The sequence below is a fragment of the Carcharodon carcharias genome, chromosome 20, assembly GCF_017639515.1.
Source record: "Carcharodon carcharias isolate sCarCar2 chromosome 20, sCarCar2.pri, whole genome shotgun sequence".
In the NCBI taxonomy this organism is placed as follows: Eukaryota; Metazoa; Chordata; class Chondrichthyes; order Lamniformes; family Lamnidae; genus Carcharodon; species Carcharodon carcharias.
In genome coordinates, this window is record NC_054486.1 from 14,863,453 (window position 1) to 14,887,563 (window position 24,111).

General features: G+C 45.5%; 1 protein-coding gene across 4 annotated transcripts in view; it reads left to right on the forward strand.

Annotated features, from left to right (window-relative positions):
* Positions 1 to 24,111, forward strand: part of rab15 (RAB15, member RAS oncogene family) — a 141,925-nt gene that overhangs the window by 86,169 nt on the left and 31,645 nt on the right. For all 4 annotated transcript variants that reach the window (XM_041215141.1, XM_041215139.1, XM_041215142.1 and 1 more), the window contains exon 2: positions 7,363 to 7,423. In XM_041215141.1, coding sequence (XP_041071075.1) covers positions 7,363 to 7,423 — 61 coding nt within the window. The remainder of the gene's footprint in view (positions 1 to 7,362; positions 7,424 to 24,111) is intronic.

Genomic DNA, 24,111 nt, shown 5'->3' on the forward strand with positions numbered 1-24,111 from the left:
ACCGGTGAGTCATCTCCACATATTGTCTCCATCTCCCAGAGGCTTTATGAAGAGAGCTTTAAGGCCAGAGAGCAGATCAACACTCCCTGTGGTGTTGCTGTTTGCAAACTAAAATCCATGGGAAGGGAGTGCTTCTCACTTACTCCTAAAACAAAGATATTGACAATTCATTCCTAAGATTTCCTTTTAATAGATTAGCTGCACTACCACTTTCCCTTGACTTACTTTTTTAAACTACTGAACTGCTACAACCATGAGAAGAGCTGTGTTACTAGCCGCTAAAGTAAGAACGATTACAGCCTCGCTATTGTTACAGTAGCAGCAATATGAGGTAAATGAGCTCCTGTCATCGGAGTTACCATCAAAAATGCTCAAGGTGGAATTTTCTGGCCTTGTCGCGGTGGAGAATGCGGCGGTCCATTTAAACGTCCATTCACTTTGGCAGGACTGGAAGATCCTGTTGGCAGGAGGGGCCAGAAAATTCCGGCCCTAATCTAAAATCTGCTGTTTAAGGTACTCGTGCAGTTGACCCTGAGAAGTTATTTCTATGTCGCCACCAGCGCTACAGAATCTATCCCAATTGAAATAGGGCAGATGTCACAGAACTGGGCCCCCAAGTCTAACTTCTACTTGAAATGCTTCTAATCTGTTGTAATTCGCTGTTGTAATGTACGAAACACAGCTGCTGATTTGAGCGAATGAATAACAGCGAAGCATAAATGGCCAGATCATTTGTTTTGGGACAAAACAACACAAACAGAAGATGTTGGACCTTCTGGTCGCTTGCCATTTCAATTAGCCAGCTTGCTCTCATGCTCATGCTTCTGTCCTCGGCCTGCTGCAATGTTCCCAGTGAAGCCCAATGCAAGCTGGAGGGACAGCACCTCATCTAATCAGGCACTTTACAGCCTTCTAGGCTCAGCATTGAGTTCAACAACTTCAGACCATGAACTCTGACCTCCATTTTGATTTTACTTTTCCCCAAGTGCCAGTCTGTATCTTGTTCCCATGCTTTTGCTTTCAGGTGGAACTGACCTCTATTCTGCTATTAACACCTTCTCTGGACCAATGCTTTGTTTCTTTATAGCTATCGTTACCACCCCCTTTGCCTTTTGTTCCATGGCATCTTTGTCATTTAATCTCCCTCGCCCTCTAACCTACCCCTGACCTTCCCTTTTGCTCCACCTTTTCCACCTCTCCCCCTTTTCAACAGCATATAACCCATCACGTTTCTACCTCTCTTCAGTTCCAAAGAAGAGCCTTGACTCGAAATGTTAACTCTGTTTCTCTCTCCACAGATGCTGCCAGACCACCTGAGTTTTTCCAGCACTTTGTTTTTATTTCAGACTCAGCAGACTAAGTAGAAACTATGGAGAGCAAAGCAGAGTTAATGTTTCAAGTCTAGTGACTTTTCCTCATTTGTTTTAGGTGCTGGTTGAAGAATACTATGGAGAGGAAACTCCTGCTCTCAACTAGTGCTCTCTCTCTGCTAAACTGAGTTGTAGCCTAGATTATGTGCTCATGTCTCAGGAGTGAGACTTGAACCCAAATGTTTCTGACTCAGAGGTGATGATGTTACCACTGAGCCAAGGCTGACATCAAACAGGAAGGAAATGAGTAGAATTTATTTAAAATGAATTCACTTTGAAGGAAAAGGAAATTTATATTTACAAATGTTGAGCCGCTCTGTGTCAACTAAATGTAATCTTGAGGAGGGGCAGTAGAGAAGGAATCTTGTTTTGGAATATTATTTAAAAGTTAAATAAGGGTATAATTGTTAATCTTAATAAGCTTTGCTTTTTTCAGCTCTAATGCTTTTCTTTTTTTCTATGTAGTTTTTGAAAAAAAGATTTGCATTTATATAGCATTCTTCATGACCATCAGCATCTCCAAGTGCTTTACAGCCTATGTTTTTGCAATGTAGAAAACAGGGCAGTCAGTTGGTTACAGCAAATTCCTGCAAACAGCAATGTGATAATGATCAGATAATCTGCTTTTGTGATGTTGATTGAGGGATAAATATTGCCCAGGACACACGGGATAACTCCCGCTCATTTCTTCAAAATATTGCCATGGGACCTTTTACATCCGAGCAGACAGTTGGGGTCTCAATTTAACATCCCATCTGAAACTCAACACCTCCAACAATTCAGCGTTCCCTGGAGTGTCAGCTGTGATTTTTGTGCTCAAGTTCTGGAGTTGGATTTGAATCCAGAAACTTTAACGGTATTTAATTGGCAAATGCAAATGATACGAGGAATGGCAACTTTGGGAAATTTTGCAGCACACAAGTGAGGAAGTTGAATTATAACAGGTGGAAATGTAGTTCTAAACCCAGAGATGAATCAGAATCAACTGTGTACATCAATGCAGCCCCCCACCTCATTGTTTGGGTTCCAGTCTTGAGCTCAGTGGGTGCCACTCCTATCTCAGAATTGTAAGGACAGGGTTCATGGCCTGGCCCAGGAACTTACAGAGTACACAATGCAGGCTGAGACTCCACTGAGGGAGTGCTGCATTGTCGGAAGTACTGTCTTTCAAAACCAAGACTCCATCTGTCTTCACAGCTGGACGTAAAATTGCACTATTTGAAGAAGGGTAGAGAAATCCCGGCCAATGTTTATCCTGCAGCCAACATAATTAAACCATATTATCTGCTTGTTTATTTTATTGTTGTTTCTGGGACTTTATTGCCTCTCAATTGATTGCTACATTTCTACATCACAGCAGTGACTACGCTTCAAATGGATGAGTGCAGCTCCAACAACACTCGAGAAGCTTGACACCATCCAGGACAAAGCAGCTCGCTTGACTGGCACCCCATCCACAAACATTCACTCCCTCCACCACTAATGCACTGTAGCAGCAGGGTGTACCATCTACAAGATGCACTGCAGAAATTCACCAAAGTGCCTTAGGCAGCATCTTCCAAACCCATAACTGCTACCATCTAGAAGGACGCGGGCAGCAGGGAACACCACCACCAGGAAGTTCCCCTCCAAGTCACTCACCATTCTGACTTGGAAATATATCGGCCATTCCTTCACTGTCACTGGGTCAAAATCCTGGAACACCCTCCCTAACAGCACTGCGGGTGTACCTACACCACATGGACTGCAGCGGCTAAAGAAGGCGGCTCACCACCACTTTCTCAAGGGCAACTAGGGATGGGCAATAAATGCCATCGACGCCCACATCCCATAAAGGATTTTTTTTAAAAATTGGCTGTCAAGAGCTTTGGAACACTAATAGGTTATGGTAGATGCTACAAAAAGCAAGTTTCTTCCTTTCCTGCTCTCAGCAATTGGGAGCTTCAGTTGTCTCACAAGGACAATACCCTAATGAAGTGAAATCTTTCACAGTAATATCTGAAGTCAGTTAGCCAAACTAAAAATGTTAGATTTGTGAAATTGCCTATTTTTAAGGAAGAAATAATTTGCATTTATATAATTCAAATGATTGTTCCCTCACAACCCCAGCCCTCACCACTTGTGGCAGGTATGAAGGCTGCCACTGGAGAGTTTTCCCACTGATTCCCTCAGGGTTTTACTCAGGTTACAACTGGTTGAATGCTCTTTTATTGTCAGGGGCATTCACTTACCTCACCTTTGGAATTTAGCTTGCGTCCATATTTGGGCCAAGGCTGTAATGAGGCCTGCAGCCAAGATGAAAGTAAAATCCAAACTGAGCATCAGTGAGCAGGTTATAGGTGAGAAAGTGCCATTTGATACCTGCTTGACAGCAGTTTGCTGGTGATTTGGATCGGCTGGTAGGGTGATAATTGACTGGTTTGGAGTTGTCTTGCTCTTTCTGGACCATGCACACCCGAACTATTTTCCGCATTGTTTGGTGGACATTTTGCTGTAATTTTTATGTTTCAATGATCATGGTAAAAGTGTTCCAGTTAACCAGCCCCCTCCACCCCAACCTTCTTGGGATATGGAAGGGGCACCCATCCAGGCTTTCACTGCCACCACTTACCCTCACCAACCATTCACGCCCCCATCACAACTCCACTGAATGCTAACTAGTGTACCCTTCTGGATATGGAGGTAGGCGTGTGTGGACAAGTGGGTAAGAACAGTATCTATCAGTATCGGGTTCAGCAATGATGCCCTCCACCATCTGATAGCCTGTTTGCTATCACTGTTGATGCCCACGCATGAATGCAGGCAAATCAGGTGACGTACAGAAGGGCAGCCACCACCTGTTAATCTGTATCATAATGAGGAAGAGAACAGCAGAAAACATTTTTTAAAAGGGGTGTGGAAAATGAGATTCCACCTGAAATGAATGTTGCTATGGAAGTTAGGGTATATTATGTATGCTTTGCAATTTTCCTCCTGCTAAATCAGTTGTAAGTGTTCTGCCTAAACTTGGATCTGCTAGTAGTGACCAGTGCCGTTTGCTAACATTATACTGTGAAACAGTAAGACAAATGCCCATCAAACAATCCAACCTGGAATGTGTGAGGGAGCACTCCTACATCCAGTCAGTTCCAGGTTAGTACACCTGAATCCCTTTCTTTATTGCATTTAATTGGACTCTGGGTTGTACCATTTTGGATTTAAGTGCATGCAGATGTCTCTATGACGCTCCATGCTGCAGCTGTGAATTGAGTCAACAGCAAGTGAATTAAGAGCTTCAGGCTGACAGTGCCTACTCTATCATGTTTACAAAGCAAGAGGGCACCACGCAAACCTGTCATCAAATTGTTGGGTGAATAGAGCCTTTGAAAAACTGCTCAGTTAACCTTGTTTAGTAAATGTGCTTAGCGCACCTTGAAGTAAGTTTTCTCCAGAATCTAATTGTTTAAGATGACAGAGGTTTGGTGATTGATAAAAGTTGCCTACCTAATCTTGATTAAATGGCTCCATCAAGTCTGATTCCTAAGCAAAAAGGAGAAGACCTCTGTCATTTTGTAATTCTGATTTCTAAACTCAGACGGCCTGTGTGAAATCTATCTTTTTTTAAATAAAAAAACAACATATCCAGTGTGATCTTTCAAAGCAATTTATATTCTGTTTCCTGTCAAATGCAGATTACTTTGGAAAAATCTGTCTTCGGCCAAATGCTTGAGAACTAAATAATGTTTGTTGGAAAATGTCGATAAGGATGAGTCAGAGGCTAGAGGATGCACTAGTCCCTTGAACAAATGAACATTTGATCTAGGTCTTGCAGAGACTGCTTATGGACTTCAATAACAATTAGTATGGAACTGCGAAGGGGTGCACACAAGAACTGAGCACTAAACCAAAGGCCCTCTCTGTCTCTGTTATGATATATTTCCTCTTTTGGGCAAAACGTACTTTAGAACTAAATTCTTTTAATCAACTGAATTGTTTTGGATTTGCTTGATGCATTGTCACCCAAATCACTAAGAAAACAGGGTAAAAAAATAACATATGAAACCTGATCCTGTAGTACAGTCCTTGCTTTAATGTGCAGTCAGGCAGCTTGTGCTCAACAAGAGTAAAATCATGATTTTGATAAGCAAGTATCTACAGTTCTATATCCTTGAGCTGATAAGGGGCCATTTGAGTCATAGCTTTTATGCAAATTTCTTTTTGGGAAAATTAGTTCACAGCAAAATTGATGGGCATTGTGAGTTTCTGTGCTTTATCTAGTCAGTATATCAGGTAATAAAATATTCATGCCCTCAATAACAGGTGCAGAGATATTTGGAAGTGAAGCTGAGTGCCTCCTGGAAATGTTCACTCCACTTCTTTAGGGAACTTGCTATTTGTTTACTTGGTTAGTGGGCTCTACCATTCTCTAGTAATCACTTCAACCACTATAATTTATTCCCAGAGAAAAAAATAATGATGTGAGCGCTTGCTGTGCTTGTCATTTTAATGCTGCTCAGTTATTCTGATTCTTTGTTAATAAGCTCACCAGTTGCTGACCTGTAGAATTTGAATTTTATTGTTCTAAAAATGTTTTTCAAAAATGAAGCAATGTGGTGTCATCAATTTGAGGGATGCCAGTGGGAAGGGAACATAACACTCTCCCATTTTGGTCAACTCATGTCATTGACAGATGGCATTTAGCATGGATTAGGTGCAATGAAAAGTTTCTCAACTCTGCTGCGGCCACAGCCTGAACACAGCAACCCTGCTTCGCCTGGCTGACTTCCTCTGTTTCCCATGTCAGTCATCCTTGAGTCGAATTGCCAATTTGGTACCAATTTCTTGTTGAATTAACTCTGTTGCATCCCCCTAAAAAGACAAAGTATTCTGTTAAATAATGGCATATTGTGAACTCTTTTGTGTGTCCAATAGAGAAACACTGGTGAGTCTTAATGGAATTGAGTTTGGGATAGGTTTAGTCCACTTTAACCCTATTCTTCCAATAACCTGATAGATATAGCTCTTGGGGTGAAAGGGATCAAATGGTATGGGGAGAAAGTGGGAGCAGGCTATTGAGTTGGATGATCAGCCATGATCATAATGAATGGCGGAACAGGTTCGAAGGGCTAAATGGCCTACTCCTGCTCCTAGTTTCTATGTTTCATGAATATATGCTCATATATATCCTCATAGCACAAAACTGCAACTAATTCAGAACTCAATTGCCTCAAAAAGACCACTAAGAGTGACTGATGTTGGAAATGAAAATAATCTGACTGACCTTTCAATGGATTGGGACAAAGATAGATTATTGAGGTAGAATAAGTTGCATGGGGAAAAAAAAACTAAAAAGGATGCAATCTTTCTTGCATAAATTAAACTTCAAAATACATTTTTAAAATCTAATTTAAAAAAAATGCCGTGATCCTCAGGCTCACTGGGGAGGTTCTGAATGGAGACACTTCTTCACAGGGAGAGGTGATGAAAATCTGAGAGCTGTGTGCCAAGCTTACCTCATAATTCAAGATTGGCGGGTGGGCGAGAGAAAGAATGAACATAATAACTCTCTCCCTCCCTTGAAGGGAGGAGGATACTTGCCACAGAGTACAGCCCATAGCAAGAGCTTGTGTCTGGGGTCTTTTAACATGGGGAGGCTGGTGCACTCCAGCTACCACACGCTTCTGGCCACAGAGGAAACTCGCACCCGCCATATTGGAAGGATTTGCAGGTTGACAATCAACCTGTTTGGCCACGTGGTGAACATACACCTTCCACGGCCATCAAGTGCAGGGTTGAGACTCGACCCCAGAGCTCCTGGCTCAGAGGCAGGTACACTACCCACTGCACCACAAGACCTCCCTATAACAGGGCTATGCCATAATCAAAGCATTGTATTCAAACCGAGGGCGACACAGGTTGTGCGGGAACCTGTTTGAAGTTGTCACATCGATCTTATCTTCCGTTTGTTCCTCAGCGTCACTTTTAATTCATTCACCTCTTGTCTAATTCGTAGGCGTTGACTTCAAAATGAAGACAATAGATGTGGACGGAATCAAGGTGCGAATACAGATTTGGTAAGTTTACAAAGGATTAGCTACATCTGAGTGCTTTGTTTGCAACGAATTGTGGAAATGTAGTTAAGCGGTTAAAAGAAATTTAACCACGTGAAAGGCTTTCCTGATTGGCTTACCTTTTAATATTACTATTTTGTTTGTCGTAGTCAAAGATTAAAATAAGCTGGCTTGCATTTTTATGCAAAGCATTTACAAGGTAAAGTTAAGAATGCTCTGATATATCACTGAGTTTATAGTGTAAGAAGTTGAGAGGTATGGGGCAGGAGAATGTGCTGAATTAGCGGATTTCAGCCTGGATGGTAGTAGGTACTACCACTGACTTCTATACTTTTAGGTTTAGGAAGGGAACATCTCTGTCCAGTAACACTGCAGCTGCGAAACCATCGGATGAGGACAGGGTTAGGTTTGGTTGTGATGCCCCATGTGGTCAAATAGCTGACCAGCACTTTCCATCGAGGCTCACCTGTGAATAATGGCTGGATGGGTGAAGTGCCAGGTGGCACCTAGAATCTATCAATAGCTTGGGGGAGAGGGGAAAATGGACAGTACAGTGCTGTTAAGTTTTCATGATTCTGCGAAAGCAAGGTCACACCGGGACAAAGCCTGACTCGATTGCTTTTTCTTTAATGGGGTGTGCGTATCACGAGCAAGGGCAGCATTTGTTGCCCATCCCTAATTGCCTTTGAAGTGAGTGGCTTGCTAGGTCATTTCAGAAAGCACTTAAGAGGCAACCACATTGATCTAGTCTGGAGCCACAGGTAAGGATGGCAGATTTCCTTCCCTAAAGGACATTAGTGAACCAGACAGATATTTACAACAGTTAATGATAGTTTCATGGACCACTATGCAATTTTTTGTTATTAACTAATTGATTTTAAATTCCACCAGCTGTGGTGATAGCATTTGAACCCATGTCCCCAATTTTACTAGTCCAGTAACATTACCACTGCACCACAGTCTCCCCTATATGAGAGAGCTGAAGAACAACAAACTGAAATGGCCTCCTCCTGTGCTGTACGTTTCTAATTCTGCTTATGGCTCTGTAAAGTTCAAACTGGGATTATTGGAATTTTTTTAAAAGGTCCGTGAAGCTTGCAGGGGTAGTTTGCTGTCTATCTGCCTGTTATGCTGCACAAATCATGGTTTATTCAGAACTCAAAAGGTTGCAACAAAGGTGAAGGCCTGATTGTGAACAGCAATTTGTACTCAAAGAACCAAATAAACGCAACTTACTGTGGAAAGGAGGAAGACAAGTGATTGTAAAATTGGCAATGAACTGCCGGCATAATTGGGGACTCGTTCCTGTTGTATAATCCCATTGTCCGAGAACCCAGTGTAGGCGCATTGCCGACTGAATCCTGCCACAGTTACATGGGACATCTCTTCTGCATTTGACATTCCATCTCATTAGTAAATCTTCATGACGACCAGCCCTTATTTAATCCTGTTTTACGGTGAAAGGAGGCCACCAAAAGCGGGGGGGGGAGGTGGGGGTGGGTGGGGCGCGGATTGGGGAAATTGGAAAAAAAACACTGATTCCATGGGAAGAAACTGGCAGAAAAATGACCAGTTAGTGGAGATAATTTTGGATTGAAGTCTTGCGATGTTGATTATCTTCCTCCCACACTTGTGACCTGGATAGGTTACACTGGCAGCGAAAGCCACAATTCTGGTTTATGCCCAAGCACCTTCACAACAGAGCTCAGCTGAGATGGCACAGTCATGTACCTTCACAGGAAAGCACCTACTGAGGAAAGGACTCCGAGGGAATGATTCCACAAGCTCTTCTCATACAAATCCCAGCAACAGGTTTCGGAGTGGGATCGGTGAAGGCTCAGGGGCAGATTGCAGGCAATGGTGTACTGTACAAGGAGAGAGCCACTGCCTGTTTCTTTCTTAATCTAAACTTCAGCACATCCACAACTGGAGAGACATTGGGACAAGTTCTTTGCAAAACCGCGAAGGATTTTTATTCTGGCTCTGTACACTCCTGGGGCTCATTGCTACTGTCACCTTAAAAATTGCAATGACAACCATGACTCTTTGGCACCACCCCTTCATAAATTTCTTGGTCAACTCCTCCTACAGTCCTGAGTACACGTTTCATGCAGCTTAACCCAGAATGTTGTCCTTACTCGCTGGCGCGACATTCGTTTGTGAGCGCCCTGAAGAATTCTGAGCCTGGCCGAGAATATTTAGGATAAATTCAAATTCGCAATTAGGAATTATTCAGCTTTTACACAACTCCAAAGGAATTCTTCCTCATTCAGCGTTCTCCACACACCACGGGATTTCTCTTGTTGTCTTTTTGATCCTGTGGTTTTTCTGTGCTTGACGTTGTAGGTGGCATTGTCATTTGCTTCCTTGTGGGGACCTGATTGGCTGTTCCCGACCACTGTAAAGACGGGCGGGATTCTTGAGGTCAGTTCGTTTAATCTGTCAGCTCCAAGTTTCTGTCCTTTATGACCTAATATCGCTTCCGTTACTTCACCTTCTGAACCCAGCTGATGGTTAAATATAACGTTGGGCCTGAACTCCCTCGGAATGGCAGTCAGCGCCAGATTGCCATTCCATGCCCAATTTCTTACCCTAAATTTTTTTTCTGATCCTATCTCGCCCGACCTTCCAACTCAGGCCAGGCGAGATCAGGCAGTGCAGCGCGGCCTTGAGGCCCAGCATTGAAGTCCAGCAGAGTCGAAGTTAAGGAGGCCACGCCGACTATTTTACAGCACTAGCTGCCATAAACCAGGTAAGTTTAAAGGGCCATTGAAATTTAAAGGCCCTTGACAGGGCAGGGAGAAGGTAAGTGTTTAAGGTAACTGGGTAGGATATGGGGGCTGGGGGAATCAGAGGTCGGGGGGGTCAGGTCAAAAGTTGGGGGGGGGGGTGGGTTGGGGATCAAAGTTCAGAGGGTCGGAGTTCGGGGTAAGGATGTTGGGCCTCGGGAGGGGAGGTGGGGTGAGGTTGTTAGGCCTCGGGTGGAGGTCGGGCCTCGGGGTGGTCAGTGATGGCATTGGGTCTGCTTGGGCCTTGAGGATGGGGGCAAGAGTGGGGTCCACGGGGGGGGTGGGGAACGAGTCCCGTGCGGGTGGGGGGAAGTCCCCTGGGGGGGTCATGGGGGGGAGCCCCATGGTTTGGCCGGGGTGGGGGGGGAGCGGTCTGGGTTTGTACAATAGTCACCCAGAAATTAGAAGTGGTTTTACTTCTAATTTTTTCTGGGTAACAATTGGTAAAACCCAGTTGCAACCATCCAAAGTTTATGATTTAAATCACATTTTCAGATGGTTCCCAGTGCAGGGCAATTGCTCAGAGGAAGTTTGCACTTCTGGGCAATTGCCATGCAAACCTTAACTGAGAACTTCCAAAGGGGATTCCCCAGTGCATCTTTAGGCTACCTCCGCAGTACAGCGCTGGGGAACTCGGAAGTTATGGCCCTTTGTATTATTCTGACTACTCCATTCTGTCGCCCAGAAACCATCAGTGAACCATTAAAATGGCTTCACCAATACCTATCGAAAATATTGCTGAAAAAAGGACTTGCTATTGAAGCTTTTTGTCTTGTACTCATCAGGACAATTTACAACAACCCCAATAGTAAACCGAACAATAATTTATACTGCATGAGAAGAGAATGCTGATTGGTTGGCAAGTGGACTCTGATTGATAGGGGTGTTGCCATGGAGAATGCACCAGGGAATAGTAAACCGCCAAGCTTTTGTTCAAATTCAGACCAGACAGATTGACACTGATTGGTCAAGGCATTGCCATGGGGAAGGAACCAGAGGATGGCTGACCCCAGCATTTATTTAGTTGAAAAAGGCAACAATGTGTGAACGTGCTCCTTCTGCCTGCGAAGGACAGGGCCCTGTGTGGGAATATACGTAGCTTCTAGCTTGCGTAAGCGAGCCACACTGAGAGCCCTGATAGTCTTAAATTGATTTCCAGTGTAATTCTTAGTTCAATCAGGATTGCTTTAAGCATTGTCAAGAATGTCAAAGTACATTCAGCGTTTTGAATGAGTGTGATCTATGAATCAAATGCCTATTACGGATCTCTGTATTAACTGTTGTTATCCCTGCTTCAGTTGCATCCACATGATAAGAGGTGTTTGTTTCTATGGATACTAGAGATCCAATGAAAAGATGGAAGGTCTTAGAAGCTGCTTATCTTAGCCTCTAAATCTAATTCAGTTAGATTCTTTAGTTTTCTATGTCCCCATTGACAATCAAACCCTGTTCAATAAAATCTTACTTGTTCCTTTCCTGTTGGTACTCGAGGATTGCTAAAAGTTTAATAATAGTAAAATCCGTTCTGGTGCTGCATATCCTTTGTTGCTTCTCTGTGTCTGATCCCCATCAGCAAAGAAGGTAATCTTCTCAACTCAAATATCATTCCGAAGACAGGTTCAACGGCCAACCTGGCAGCCCTGCTTTGATGTGTTCTGCTGCTCCTCCAACCTCTGCCTCAAGCCAGCTTCAGCCTTCCATACGATCAGCTGTCAGTTCTCTTGACATTGGGCTCAAACCCACACCCTTCCCACATGGTTTCATCTCAAGCAGCAAACCCAATAGGTCAGCCCTGTGACCACCTTAGGCTAATGAGCATGCATTTCACACCACAGCCACAATGACTATATATATCTCAAGACATCTTCACCTCTTAAACTAGAGTCTCCAGAATGGAGAACAAACCTTGTACAGTCATTCAATTACTACAAACATTGGGCGACTTTAGCTGAACTTCCAAGGTTGTTTACGCCAAATTCAATACCTTGCTTTCCGCCAATTGATGCCTTTTCCTTTTTCTACTTCTGACAGTTGAAAATCCCTTTGATTTCCTGCTCTATTTGGAATAGATCACAAGAGCAAATCACCTGCAGTGGACCCACCATACCCAATATCCAAACACTTTTCGAACACCTTCAGCAAGCTTCGAGTACCAACAGGAACTGATACACCTCCTGGTGGTACGAGTATATGCTAATACTTCAAACACTTACCCCATCTCCCATCACTCAAAAAGACTCCAGGGTGGCAGGCATGTGCTGATCGTAAGAAATAGGAGCGAGAGTAGACCAGTCAGCCCATCAAGCTGGCTCCGCTATTCAAGAAGATTGTGGCTGACATGATTGTGCCCTTAACTTCACTTTCCTGCCTGTTCCTCCCTGCATTGACTCCCTTGTCAGTGAGACATCTATCTGACACAGCCTTGAATATAAAAACAGAATTACCTGGAAAAACTCAGCAGGTCTGGCAGCATAGGCGGAGAAGAAAAGAGTTGACGTTTCAAATCCTCATGACCCTTCAACAGAACTAGGTGAATCCAAGGAGAGGGGTTCTGTTCACCTAGTTCTGTTGAAGGGTCACGAGGACTCGAAATGTCAACTCTTTTCTTCTCTGCCAATGCTGCCAGACCTGCTGAGTTTTTCCAGGTAATTCTGTTTTTGTTTTGGATTTCCAGCATCCGCAGTTTTTTGTTTTTATTACAGCCTTGAATATATTCAACGACCCAGCCCCCACTGGTCTCTGGGGAAGAAAATTCCAAACGCTTAACGACCCTCTGAGAGAAGAAATTCCTCCTCATCTCCGTCTGTGCCCCCCTTGTTCTAGGTTCTGCCACAAGGGGGCATCAGGGTCATTCAAACAACTCAGGCCAAGTGAACTGAGAGAAATATAAGCAGAAAATGCTGGAAACACTCAGCAGGTCAAGCAGCATCAACATTTCCAGTTGATGACCATTCTCTTTCCATACGTCTGATCTGCTGAATGTTCTCTATTTTTAGTTGAGATGTCCAGCATCTGCACTATTTTGCTGGACTAATTTAAGAGAGCATTGGTCCTTCAACAGAGATAGCAAGACAGAGGTCAGAATAATAACACAGAGCCTGTCACTTGAAAATTGAGTGCTTGTAACACGTTACCACTCTGGTAAGATTTTTACCAGTTCTTAATCTTCAATAAGAGACCTACACCAAGTAATATAAATTGGCCCCAGTTCTCCAGTTAGCTTTTAAGTTTGACTGAGACATCAGAGAGTAAGTGCGACACAGTTAAAGGAGAATTCCCCATGTTTGTGATGCATGTAGTATAAGGGCACCTGGCATAGCAAGGGTTAATGTGGGACTTGGAACAGTGTGATGTAAAGGGACACATGACCTGAGACTAGAGAGAGTCCTAGACTGAACAGAGACCTGTGTAGAAACGAGCATGGAGTTAGCGCATAGCTTGGACTACGCCCTGCACATTTGTACATATGTATATGCGTTATCAGTAAACACTTAGTGCAAATCTGGGATGAATCTGCCCTAAGTGCAGTAGCGGGCATGAAAAATGACATTTTACCCACCGGCTGCAATGGCGGGTTTTCACACCATAAAGTCCCCTTCCCACCTCATTAATTATGTAGCCACAGGAAACACATCGACTCACTGGTGGGCGGTCTCCGATTTACCCGCCACACTGTATCCTCGCCGCTTCCTCATTCCGGGCGCCATATTTAAACTTCAGCCATGCACACAGTCTCAATGCTTGCATCCCAGGACTGTTCTGATGAAGACATGGCCCCAAAAGCCAAGAAAAGTGCAGCCCCCCACCCCCCCCAGCGGTTCAGTGAAGCATCGCTGGCACACCTTTTGGATAGAGTGGAGGCCCACCGCGATGTCCTCCACCCACTTTCTTGCTGCAGGACGCCCATCAGTCTCACCACTCTGGCTTGGGAGGCAGTGGCAAAAGTGGTCAGTGCCAATGCTGCACACAAGAGGTGGGCCATGCAGTGCAGAAAATGGATGAATGATCTCAGCTGTGCCACCAGAATTATCCCTCCACAATGGATCATACGGGCAACCATCTCATCAATCTCAACTCACCCACTCACAATCCCATCACACATTCACTGGCATCTCACTCACTGCCAGCTTAATCAACAATACCATTCAATCTCTCTCACACACACCCTCACATCTCCATCTGGCCTCATCTCCTCTGGAGACTGCCTCCTCAGCCCTCACCATCTTAAGGCCCCCCACACACAAACAACCACCCCTCCCCAGTAGAGGCCTCACTCTGCAGCCTCTTCCCTTGTCTTGAGGCCATTTCTCCCCCTTCCCCAAACAAGCCCTAGCCCCACAGCTGTTGAAAAGCCTTAGGGCTGGTCTGGTAGATAGAGATCTGCCAGTGAGAACCCCCCCCGCCCCCACCCCCCCGCCGTAAAAGTGATGCGGAGCTGCCTGCAAAGCCTGGAGCTGATGGACTGCGAGTGCTGCCCGAAGCCAGGTAGATAAACAATCCTCGAAATCCCGAGTGAAGTGGAGCTCGCCAGGTGCACATCACTTATGTACAGTTGTGAAACATGCTGACATGCCCGTATGATCCATTGTGGAGGGGTAATTCCGGTGAGCAGGGCTTCTAATGAGATGCTAAAGTATTGAAGTTAGGTTCCCGACGTGTGGCAGCAGGAAATGCGGCCCACCCATTGACAGGTGGAGTGGACAATCGCAAACTGGTTTCACGATGGCGTACAACCGACTTTTGGCCTTCTTGCCATATTGTCTGCTCATGCCCGCCCACAACACCCACCACTAACGGGACTGGACAATTCTGCCCTTAACGTTCAACCACAAGGACCTCTTTGTGAGACCTGCTGCGGCAACAGTGCATTTCATTCCACGGCACACCTTTCTTTCTGACCATTTTGATCATCTGAAGCAATCATTTGCAAACTGTTTAGAGAGGCCTTTTCGAGGTTTCACTCCCCGCCTGCACACAAACTGCATGAAAGTTTGTCCTGGAGAGTTTCATGACCAGCATTTGAAAAACAACTAAAAATGGCCATTTTGTCCTATTTTTCAAAGTCATTTCTCGTTGTAAAGAACAGACTGGCCCATAGCTTGTGGGAAAGTTAACAGCAGGTGCAAACACATGAATGCTACCTTTTATATTACAGAATTGCTTAATAAATTGCTCCTGTCATCCAGGCTGAGAATTCAGCAATTCATTGCATTTGTAGCGCTATGTGAATCGCATAGTGCGGAAACACTAAAGCTCTGTTCCGCACTGCACACACATTCCAAAATGGTGGTTGCAGCTTTGATTCTCTGGCCGTCTGACCTTGTCTCATGGCCATAGAAGGTTCATATAAGCGGGCGACAGAAACAATGATGGCTTCTCATTCCACTGGCTTAGTTTATATTTGTATCGGGGCACCACCAATTCTCTAACGACCAGCACGTCTCAGTTTCTTTATGTAATTCATCCTGCCATGTTTCCACTGAAAGTTGGGACCGGTGTTAACGCTGCGATACACTAAGTGGGGAATAACCAGCGCAAGGTGGTGCCTCTGCTGCACACAGAGCCCAGCAATAAACAATTAACCGCGTTGGGAAATGTTATTACAAAACTCCATTCTAGCTTTGCTTCTGTGCACACTGTTGCTATCAGCTCAGTAATTCTTCCACTAGTTACAAGTCTTCTCTGCTTTCATTGAGCAAGACAACAGGGAGGTGCAAACAATCTGTGAAACTCTGTTGAAACTATGGACCGTTCAGTTGCTTTAACAGTGTTTAGATGGCTTAACATGATAATCTGAATCAAATATTCACGAAGGAATCCTGTTAATTGGTAGGTTAACCCCACCTATTGGCTAAGCGCAAACAGTTCAGTTGACACTTTTACTGGTATTGGATGAGTGTCCTTCAGAAGTTTAAGTTACTTCCACTTACAAAAATGACCTGCAGTCTTTAAAACAGATAACTTTTATATTGGGAATGGAGGCCCTTTTAACAAGTGCGTTTCTGTGGCAACTCATAGTTGATAGAAAGAGCTTCCATTTATATCGTGGGACTCACCACTTGAGGACATCCCAACACCCTTTGCAATCAATGAAGTACCTTTGAAGTGTGGTCACTGTTGTCAATTTCTCACGTCACATTGGCAGGGAATTCTTCGCAGAAACAGTGTGAGTAGAGGCCTACTCTGGATGTTGTTACAATCGCCAAAGAGACCGATGACGGTTTAAAGGCAAATTTGAACTTCCAGTTATTCGCGGAAAGAATGACAGGTCAAAGCTTTAACATTTCAAAAGAACCCCCCACCACCACACATCCCCAACCTCCAAATCCCACCATGACCTCTGACAAACCCCCAACCTCCAACCCCCACCCTCCCTCCACCCTCCAACATCCATCTCCCACCCAACCCCTCACCCCAAACCTCCAAACCACCCCCCACCCTCCGACCTCCCTCCTCCCCCACCTCCAAAATCTTATCCACTTAACTTCTCCCTGCCCTGTGAATTTCAATGGGACCTTTAACTTACGGCAGCTGGTGCAGTATAAAAGGGGGCATGTCCTCCTTCAATTCGATGGAGCTGAACTTCGCCGCTGGGCCTCTGGCACGAGCTGCCTTGCCTGGATCTTGCCCGGCCTGAGGTAATTGGACATGGACTGGCCAATCCGATGCTGATTGCCCCTCCAAGGGAGTTACGACCCATTATTTAAATAGAGAAAAGCTGCAGAATGCTGTGATACAGAGGGATCTGGGCGTCCTCTTGCTTGAATCACAAAAAGTCAGCATGTGGGTACAGCAAGTAATTAGGAAGGCAAACAGAATGTTGGCCTTTATTGTAAGGGGGCTGAAGTATAAAAGTAGGGAAGTCTTGCTACAGCTGTATGGGGCCTTGGTGAGACCATACCTAGAGTACAGTGTAGAATTTCGGTCACCTTACTTAAGCAGGGACATGCATTGGAAGCAGCTCAGAGAGTTCACTAGGCTGATTTCTGGGATGAGGGGTTATGAGGAAAAGCTGAGCAGGTTGGTTCCATACTCATAGAAGAATGAGAGGTGATCTTATTGAAATGTAAAAGGTTCGGAGGAGGCTTGAGAGGGTAGATACTGAGGTGATGTTTGCCCTCGTACAGGAATCTAGAACTAAAGAGCACAGTTCAAAAAGTAAGGGGTGTCCCATTTAAGATGGCGATGAGGACGAATTTCTTCTCTCTGAGGGTCGGTAGTGTTTGGAATTCTCTTCCCCAGAGAGCAGTGGAATACATCATTGAATGTATTCAATACTGAGTTCTGATTGACAAAGGACTCGGGGGTTATTGGGGGGTGGCAGGGGGTGGGAGGGGGGGTGGTGGGTGCAGGCAGGAAAATGGCTGCAATCATGTCAGTCATGATCTTATTGAATGGCGGAGCAGGCTCGAGGGACCAGCTTGCCCACTCCTGCTCCTATTTCCTATGCCATTGTGTTATGAATGCTATTTAGAATTTGGAAAATGTTCATATCTGATGAATCTGCTATCCTGCACAAATTGAAAAGGCTGGCTTTTGAATGATCTAAACAATTAAATGGTCAATTAAACACTAGTGGTCTTCTAACACAACTCTAACTTACATACACATAAAAGATAAAAACAAAAAAACTGCGGATGCTGGAAATCCAAAACAAAAACAGAATTACCTGGAAAAACTCAGCAGGTCTGGCAGCATCGGCGGACAAGAAAAGAGTTGACATTTTGAGTCCTCATGACCCTTCGACAGAACTTGAGTGAGTCCAAGAAAGAGTTGAAATATAAGCTGGTTTAAGGTGTGTGGGGAGTTTGGGGGGGGGGGGGGGGGGGGGGGGGGGGGGGGGGGTGCGCGGAGGAGGAGAGAGAGAGAAGTGGAGGGGGGTGGTGTTGTAGGGACAAACAAGCAGTGATAGAAGCAGATCATCAAAAGATGTCACAGACAACAGAACAAAAGAACACATAGGTGTTAAAGTTGGTGATATTATCTAAACGAATGTGCTAATTAAGAATGGATGGTAGGGCACTCAAGGTATAGCTCTAGTGGGGGTGAGGGGAGCATAAAAGATTTAAAAATATTTAAAAATAATGGAAGTAGGTGGGTAAGGAAAAATCTATATAATTTATTGGAAAAAACAAAAGGAAGGGGGAAACAGAAAGGGGGTGGGGATGGAGGAGGGAGCTCAAGACCTAAAGTTGTTGAATTCAATATTCAGTCCAGAAGGCTGTAAAGTGCCTAGTCGGAAGATGAGGTGTTGTTCCTCCAGTTTGCGTTGGGCTTCACTGGAACAATGCAGCAAGCCAAGGACAGACATGTGGGCAAGAGAGCAGGGTGGAGTGTTAAAATGGCAAGCGACAGAGAAGTTTGGGTCATTCTTGCGGACAGACCGCAGGTGTTCTGCAAAGTGGTCGCCCAGTTTACGTTTGGTCTCTCCAATGTAGAGGAGACCACATTGGGAGCAATGAATGCAATAGACTAAGTTGGGGGAAATGCAAGTAAAATGCTGCTTCACTTGAAAGGAGTGTTTGGGCCCTTGGACGGTGAGGAGAGAGGAAGTGAAGGGGCAGGTGTTGCATCTTTTGCGTGGGCATGGGGTGGTGCCATAGGAGGGGGTTGAGGAGTAGGGGGTGATGGAGGAGTGGACCAGGGTGGCCCGGAGGGAACGATCCCTATGGAATGCCGATAGGGGGGGTGAAGGGAAGATGTGTTTGATGGTGGCATCATGCTGGAGTTGGCGGAAATGGCGGAGGATAATCCTTTGAATGCGGAAGCTGGTGGGATGATAAGTGAGGACAAGGGGGACCCTATCATGTTTCTGGGAGGGAGGAGAAGGCGTGAGGGCGGATGCGCGGGAGATGGGCCAGACACGGTTGAGGGCCCTGTCAACGACCGTGGGTGGAAAACCTCGGTTAAGGAAGAAGGAGGACATGTCAGAGGAACTGTTTTTGAAGGTAGCATCATCGGAACAGATGCGACGGAGGCGAAGGAACTGAGAGAATGGGATGGAGTCCTTACAGGAAGCGGGGTGTGAGGAGCTGTAGTCGAGGTAGCTGTGGGAGTCGGTGGGTTTGTAATGGATATTGGTGGACAGTCTATCACCAGAGATTGAGACAGAGAGGTCAAGGAAGGGAAGGGAAGTGTCAGAGATGGACCACGTGAAAATGATGGAGGGGTGGAGATTGGAAGCAAAATTAATAAATTTTTCCAAGTCCCGACGAGAGCATGAAGCAGCACCGACGTAATCATCGATGTACCGGAGAAAGAGTTGTGGAAGGGGGCCGGAGTAGGACTGGAACAAGGAATGTTCCACATACCCCATAAAGAGACAGGCGTAGCTGGGGCCCATGCGGGTACCCATAGCCACACCTTTTATTTGGAGGAAGTGAGAGGAGTTGAAGGAGAAATTGTTGAGTGTGAGAACAAGTTCAGCCAGACGGAGGAGAGTAGTGGTGGATGGGGATTGTTCGGGCCTCTGTTCGAGGAAGAAGCTAAGGGCCCTCAGACCATCCTGGTGGGAGATGGAGGTGTAGAGGGATTGGACGTCCATGGTGAAGAGGAAGCGGTTGGGGCCAGGGAACTGGAAATTGTTGATGTGACGTAAGGTGTCAGAGGAATCACAGATGTAGGTGGGAAGGGACTGGACTAGAGGAGAGAGAAGGGAGTCAAGATAACGAGAAATGAGTTCTGTGGGGCAGGAGCAAGCTGAGACGATCGGTCTACTGGGGCAGTTCTGTTTGTGGATTTTGGGTAGGAGACAGAAGCGGGCCGTCCGAGGTTGGGCAACTATCAGGTTGGAAGCTGTGGGAGGAAGATCCCTGGGGGAGATGAGGTCAGTGACAGTCCTGGAAACAATGGCTTGATGTTCAGTGGTGGGGTCATGGACCAGGGATAGGTAGGAGGAAGTGTCTGCGAGTTGACACTCAGCCTCCGCGAGGTAGAGGTCAGTGCGCCAGACAACAGCACCACCCTTGTCAGCGGGTTTGATGACAATGTCAGGGTTGGACCTGAGAGAATGGAGTGCAGTAAGTTCAGAGAGAGAGAGATTAGAATGGGTGAGAGGAGCAGAGAAATTGAGATGACTAATGTCGCGCCGACAGTTCTCAATGAAAAGATCAAGAGAAGGTAAGAATCCAGAGGGAGGGGTCCAGGTGGAGGGAGAATATTGGAGGTGGGTGAAAGGATCCGTTGAACGGGGAGAGGACTCCTGCCCAAAGAAGTGAGCCCGGAGACGAAGACGGCGGAAGAAGAGTTCAGCATCATGCCGAGCCCGAAATTCATTGAGGTGAGGGCGTAAGGGTATGAACCTAAGTCCTTTGCTGAGCACTGAATGTTCAGCATCGGAGAGGGGAAGGTCAGGGTGTATAGTGAATACACGGCTGGGGCTGGGTCTTATATTTCACCCCTTTCTTGGACTCACTCAAGTTCTGTTGAAGGGTCATGAGGACTCGAAACGTCAACTCTTTTCTTCTCCGCCGATGCTGCCAGACCTGCTGAGTTTTTCCAGGTAATTCTGTTTTTGTTTCTAACTTACATACGACAGTTTCCAATAATTTAATGTTTCTGGTTCCATTCAGACTTCCAGGGGTGGGTGGCCGATGTTTACCACGACTTCACCAGAGTTGTCTAATATATTGCATTTAAAGCTTTGCATTTGACTTCATGGACCAGCTTTTAAAACTCATTGACTGTTCCATTTGTGCACTGGAATAAAACAAAGCTGCCTAAGTCATTTAAATAGATTTTTAATAATCTGCCTTGATTTGTGCAAACAGCACAATTAATCCTGAGGAAACATTTTTGTTCATAGGTGCAAGTCATCCTTGATTTTGGTGATTTAATCATAGAGTCATGGAGTTATACAGCACAGAAACAGGCCCTTCAGCACGTCATGTCCATGCCGGCCAGCAAGCACCTATCCATTCTAATACATTGCACTAGATTATGTAATAGATTATATTGAAAATGTGAAATGATGGCTGGCTTTTCTTTGTAAAGTTTTCTGCTCTCCACCGTTCAGTCAGTTCTGTGGTAGGATTGAGGGCTATGGGAGAGCTAGTCCAAGGAACATTTTCTGATTTACTGTTCTCCTCCTACATGTGACGAAGAACGTCACTGCGCACTGGCGGTGCTACAGCTGATATCAAGACCTCACTCTGTAGAGAGTCAAGGGGGTAATCTCTTACTTTACGATTGTGACATAACATGATTACCTGGACTTGAGTAAACAGAGTACAGCTTCATAATTTGAAGAGGATATGAAACTTGGAAATGGGCGAACAGTGAGAAGGATAGCAACAGACCTCAGGGGGACATAGGCAGACTGATGAAGTGGGCAAATACATGGCAACTGACACTGAATGCAGAAAGGTGTGCATTTTTCACAGAAAACATGAGGAGAGACAATATAAAGGAAATGATGCAACTGGAAGGGATGCAGGGATGGAAAGACCTAGGGGTGTGCTTACGTAAACTTTTTCAGGTGACAGGATTAAGGTGGCAGGGCAAGTTGAGAAAGAAGCATGTGGAATCCTCAGCATTATTGCAAAAGGAATAGAGTACCAAATCCAGGAAATTGATTAAGGGCCTCCCTCCCTCCCTAACAGCATTGTGGGTGTACCTATAGTATATGGACTGCAGCGGTTCAAGAAGGCGGCTCACCACTACCTTTTCAAGGGCAATTAGGGATGGGCAATGTGTGCTGGCGAGGCCCACATCCCATGAAAGAATAGTTTAGAAAAAAGTTAATCCCTTATATAGCGCTGGTTAGGCCTCACTGGTGCATTGTGTTCCAGTCTGGCCACCATACTTCAGGAAGAATACTAAGGCCTTGGAACTATAGAAAAGGGGGAGGGTGTAAAACAGATTTACTGCAACGGTATCAGGGATCAGATATTTGAGTCAGGTGGAGAGACTGGAGAAGCTGGGATTGCTCTTTGAGCACAGAAGGTTAACAGGAAATCTGATGGAGCTATTCAAAATCATGAGTGGTTTTTGACACCATGTGTAACAGAGCCCATGTTTGGGAAGGAATTATTCAGTCATCGGACCTTCATAGATTAGTCTATTTAGAGAGCAGGCATGAACACAAGATGCCACTGATACTTCTGGAGGATGGGTGCCAAGTTTTGCTGCGACAAGCTCACGTTCATTAATAATTTAGCTCTATTTTTCCTCTCAGCTGCCCCGGTTCAGTGAAAGTGCCATTGAAGTTGTCTCTCTTCGACATCGAGTGTAGCATCTCAGTACTGAAGGACCTGATTCGATTCATTGACGGGCTTTAGGATTTTTGCTAAATCGATGCGAGTGAAACCCATTTAAGTCCCGACACCTGTTACCAGTATTGCTTCTGGATGGCGCAGGCCTGGTTCAATTCGAGCAGCTCGTTCAACGCTGCTGTTAAGCCTTTCAGATTTGCGGCAAAAAGAACACAAGACGTGTTCAAACATTGGACAGACCGAAACAGGGACATTTTTCCTCAAAATTTCCCAATTTTGTAGACCGATGCTGAAAATGTTGTGGAGTGACTAAAGACAATCAAAGAATGTGACACGGTTAATTGACGACTCTTACGTCAATTAAGATACTGGAGAGAAAAGCACCTGTGGTTGCACGGAAGAAGCATGTCCTGAATTCCAGTGTACGTCCCTGCCGTGTTGGCTTTCTTAATGTGAGTTTGTCCAGGACAGAGCTAGAAATTTAATCCATGTTTAGCTATGCTGTTTCAGATTGCCTCAGTTATTTCCTTGCAGGCTTTTTGTTCAAGTTTTTTGAAACATTAGAATGAATGGTCCCTGAAAAACAAGTGCAGAGTTTAATGTGTCTCCCCCCCACCCTGGGGCCAGATTGGAGGCAGGGAGGGGCATTCACTAGGGCGTGAAGGTGCAGGGTGGGGCGGGAGGCTGGTGGATGGCCTGGACACTAATTGAGGCCCTTAAGTGGGTAATTAATGCCCATTTTAAGGGCCTCATCTCACCGCTGCTGGTATTCAACCAGCGGGGTCACCATGCAGGAAGTATGAAAGTCAAACTCTGTCACGCTTGCTTGCAGACTTCCAAGGCAGAAGGGGGAACCCCTCACTCAAAGGCACTAAGCACCTGATCGAGGGACCCGGCAATGGGAAGGTGGGGTGGCCCACTGAGAGCTACTCCCTTGTCCTTGCTGCCGAAATCCCTCCCCCTACCTCTCCCGCAACCCCTTCCCTATGGCCCCCATCCCACCCTCCCTTACCTTTGGCCTGGGGTCCCTCGTTGCTCCTGGACTTCTGCTGGGGCATTACTGGCAGCTGTCATCACCCCCGTGGCTGATGGCAATGGAGAAGCGCCAGCATCTGATTTGCTGGCAGCGCTCGGTGGTGGTGGGGGGGAGGGGGGGCGGGGGTTGGTGTTGCGATTTCCGCCCTGGGGTCCTTAATTCAGGGGAAGGCCCCGATGCTGGCCACTTAAGTGCCTGATGGGCACTTTAAACTGGTGAGCCTTCACAAACGGAGGCAACATGAGGCTTCCGTTGGTTCTCCATCCAGCGAGCGAGACTCCAGTTGCGAACATTAAATTCTGCCCACAGAATTTCCTGCAGATACTTGATGAAGGTATCTGATCACTGGTGCTATCTTTTTCCTTGTGTGACCTGTCTGATGCAGCATTGCAAATTACTGAGAAATATTTAACCACTTCAGCCTGGCCTAGAATTGTTTTCATGTTGTGCCCGTATAACTCCTTCATAAATTCAGTCTGTCTCTCAGGTGACAAGGAATTAATTGAAGCTGTTAAATTTGTGCCTGGACCTTTCTCGTATAGTCAACATGGTCACCCGAATAGGCTCATACATGGTTAACATATCCATAAGACCTAAGATATTGGCATTGGATTTATTAGTCAGCTTGAAGCTTTTTTTTAATTCATTCACTGG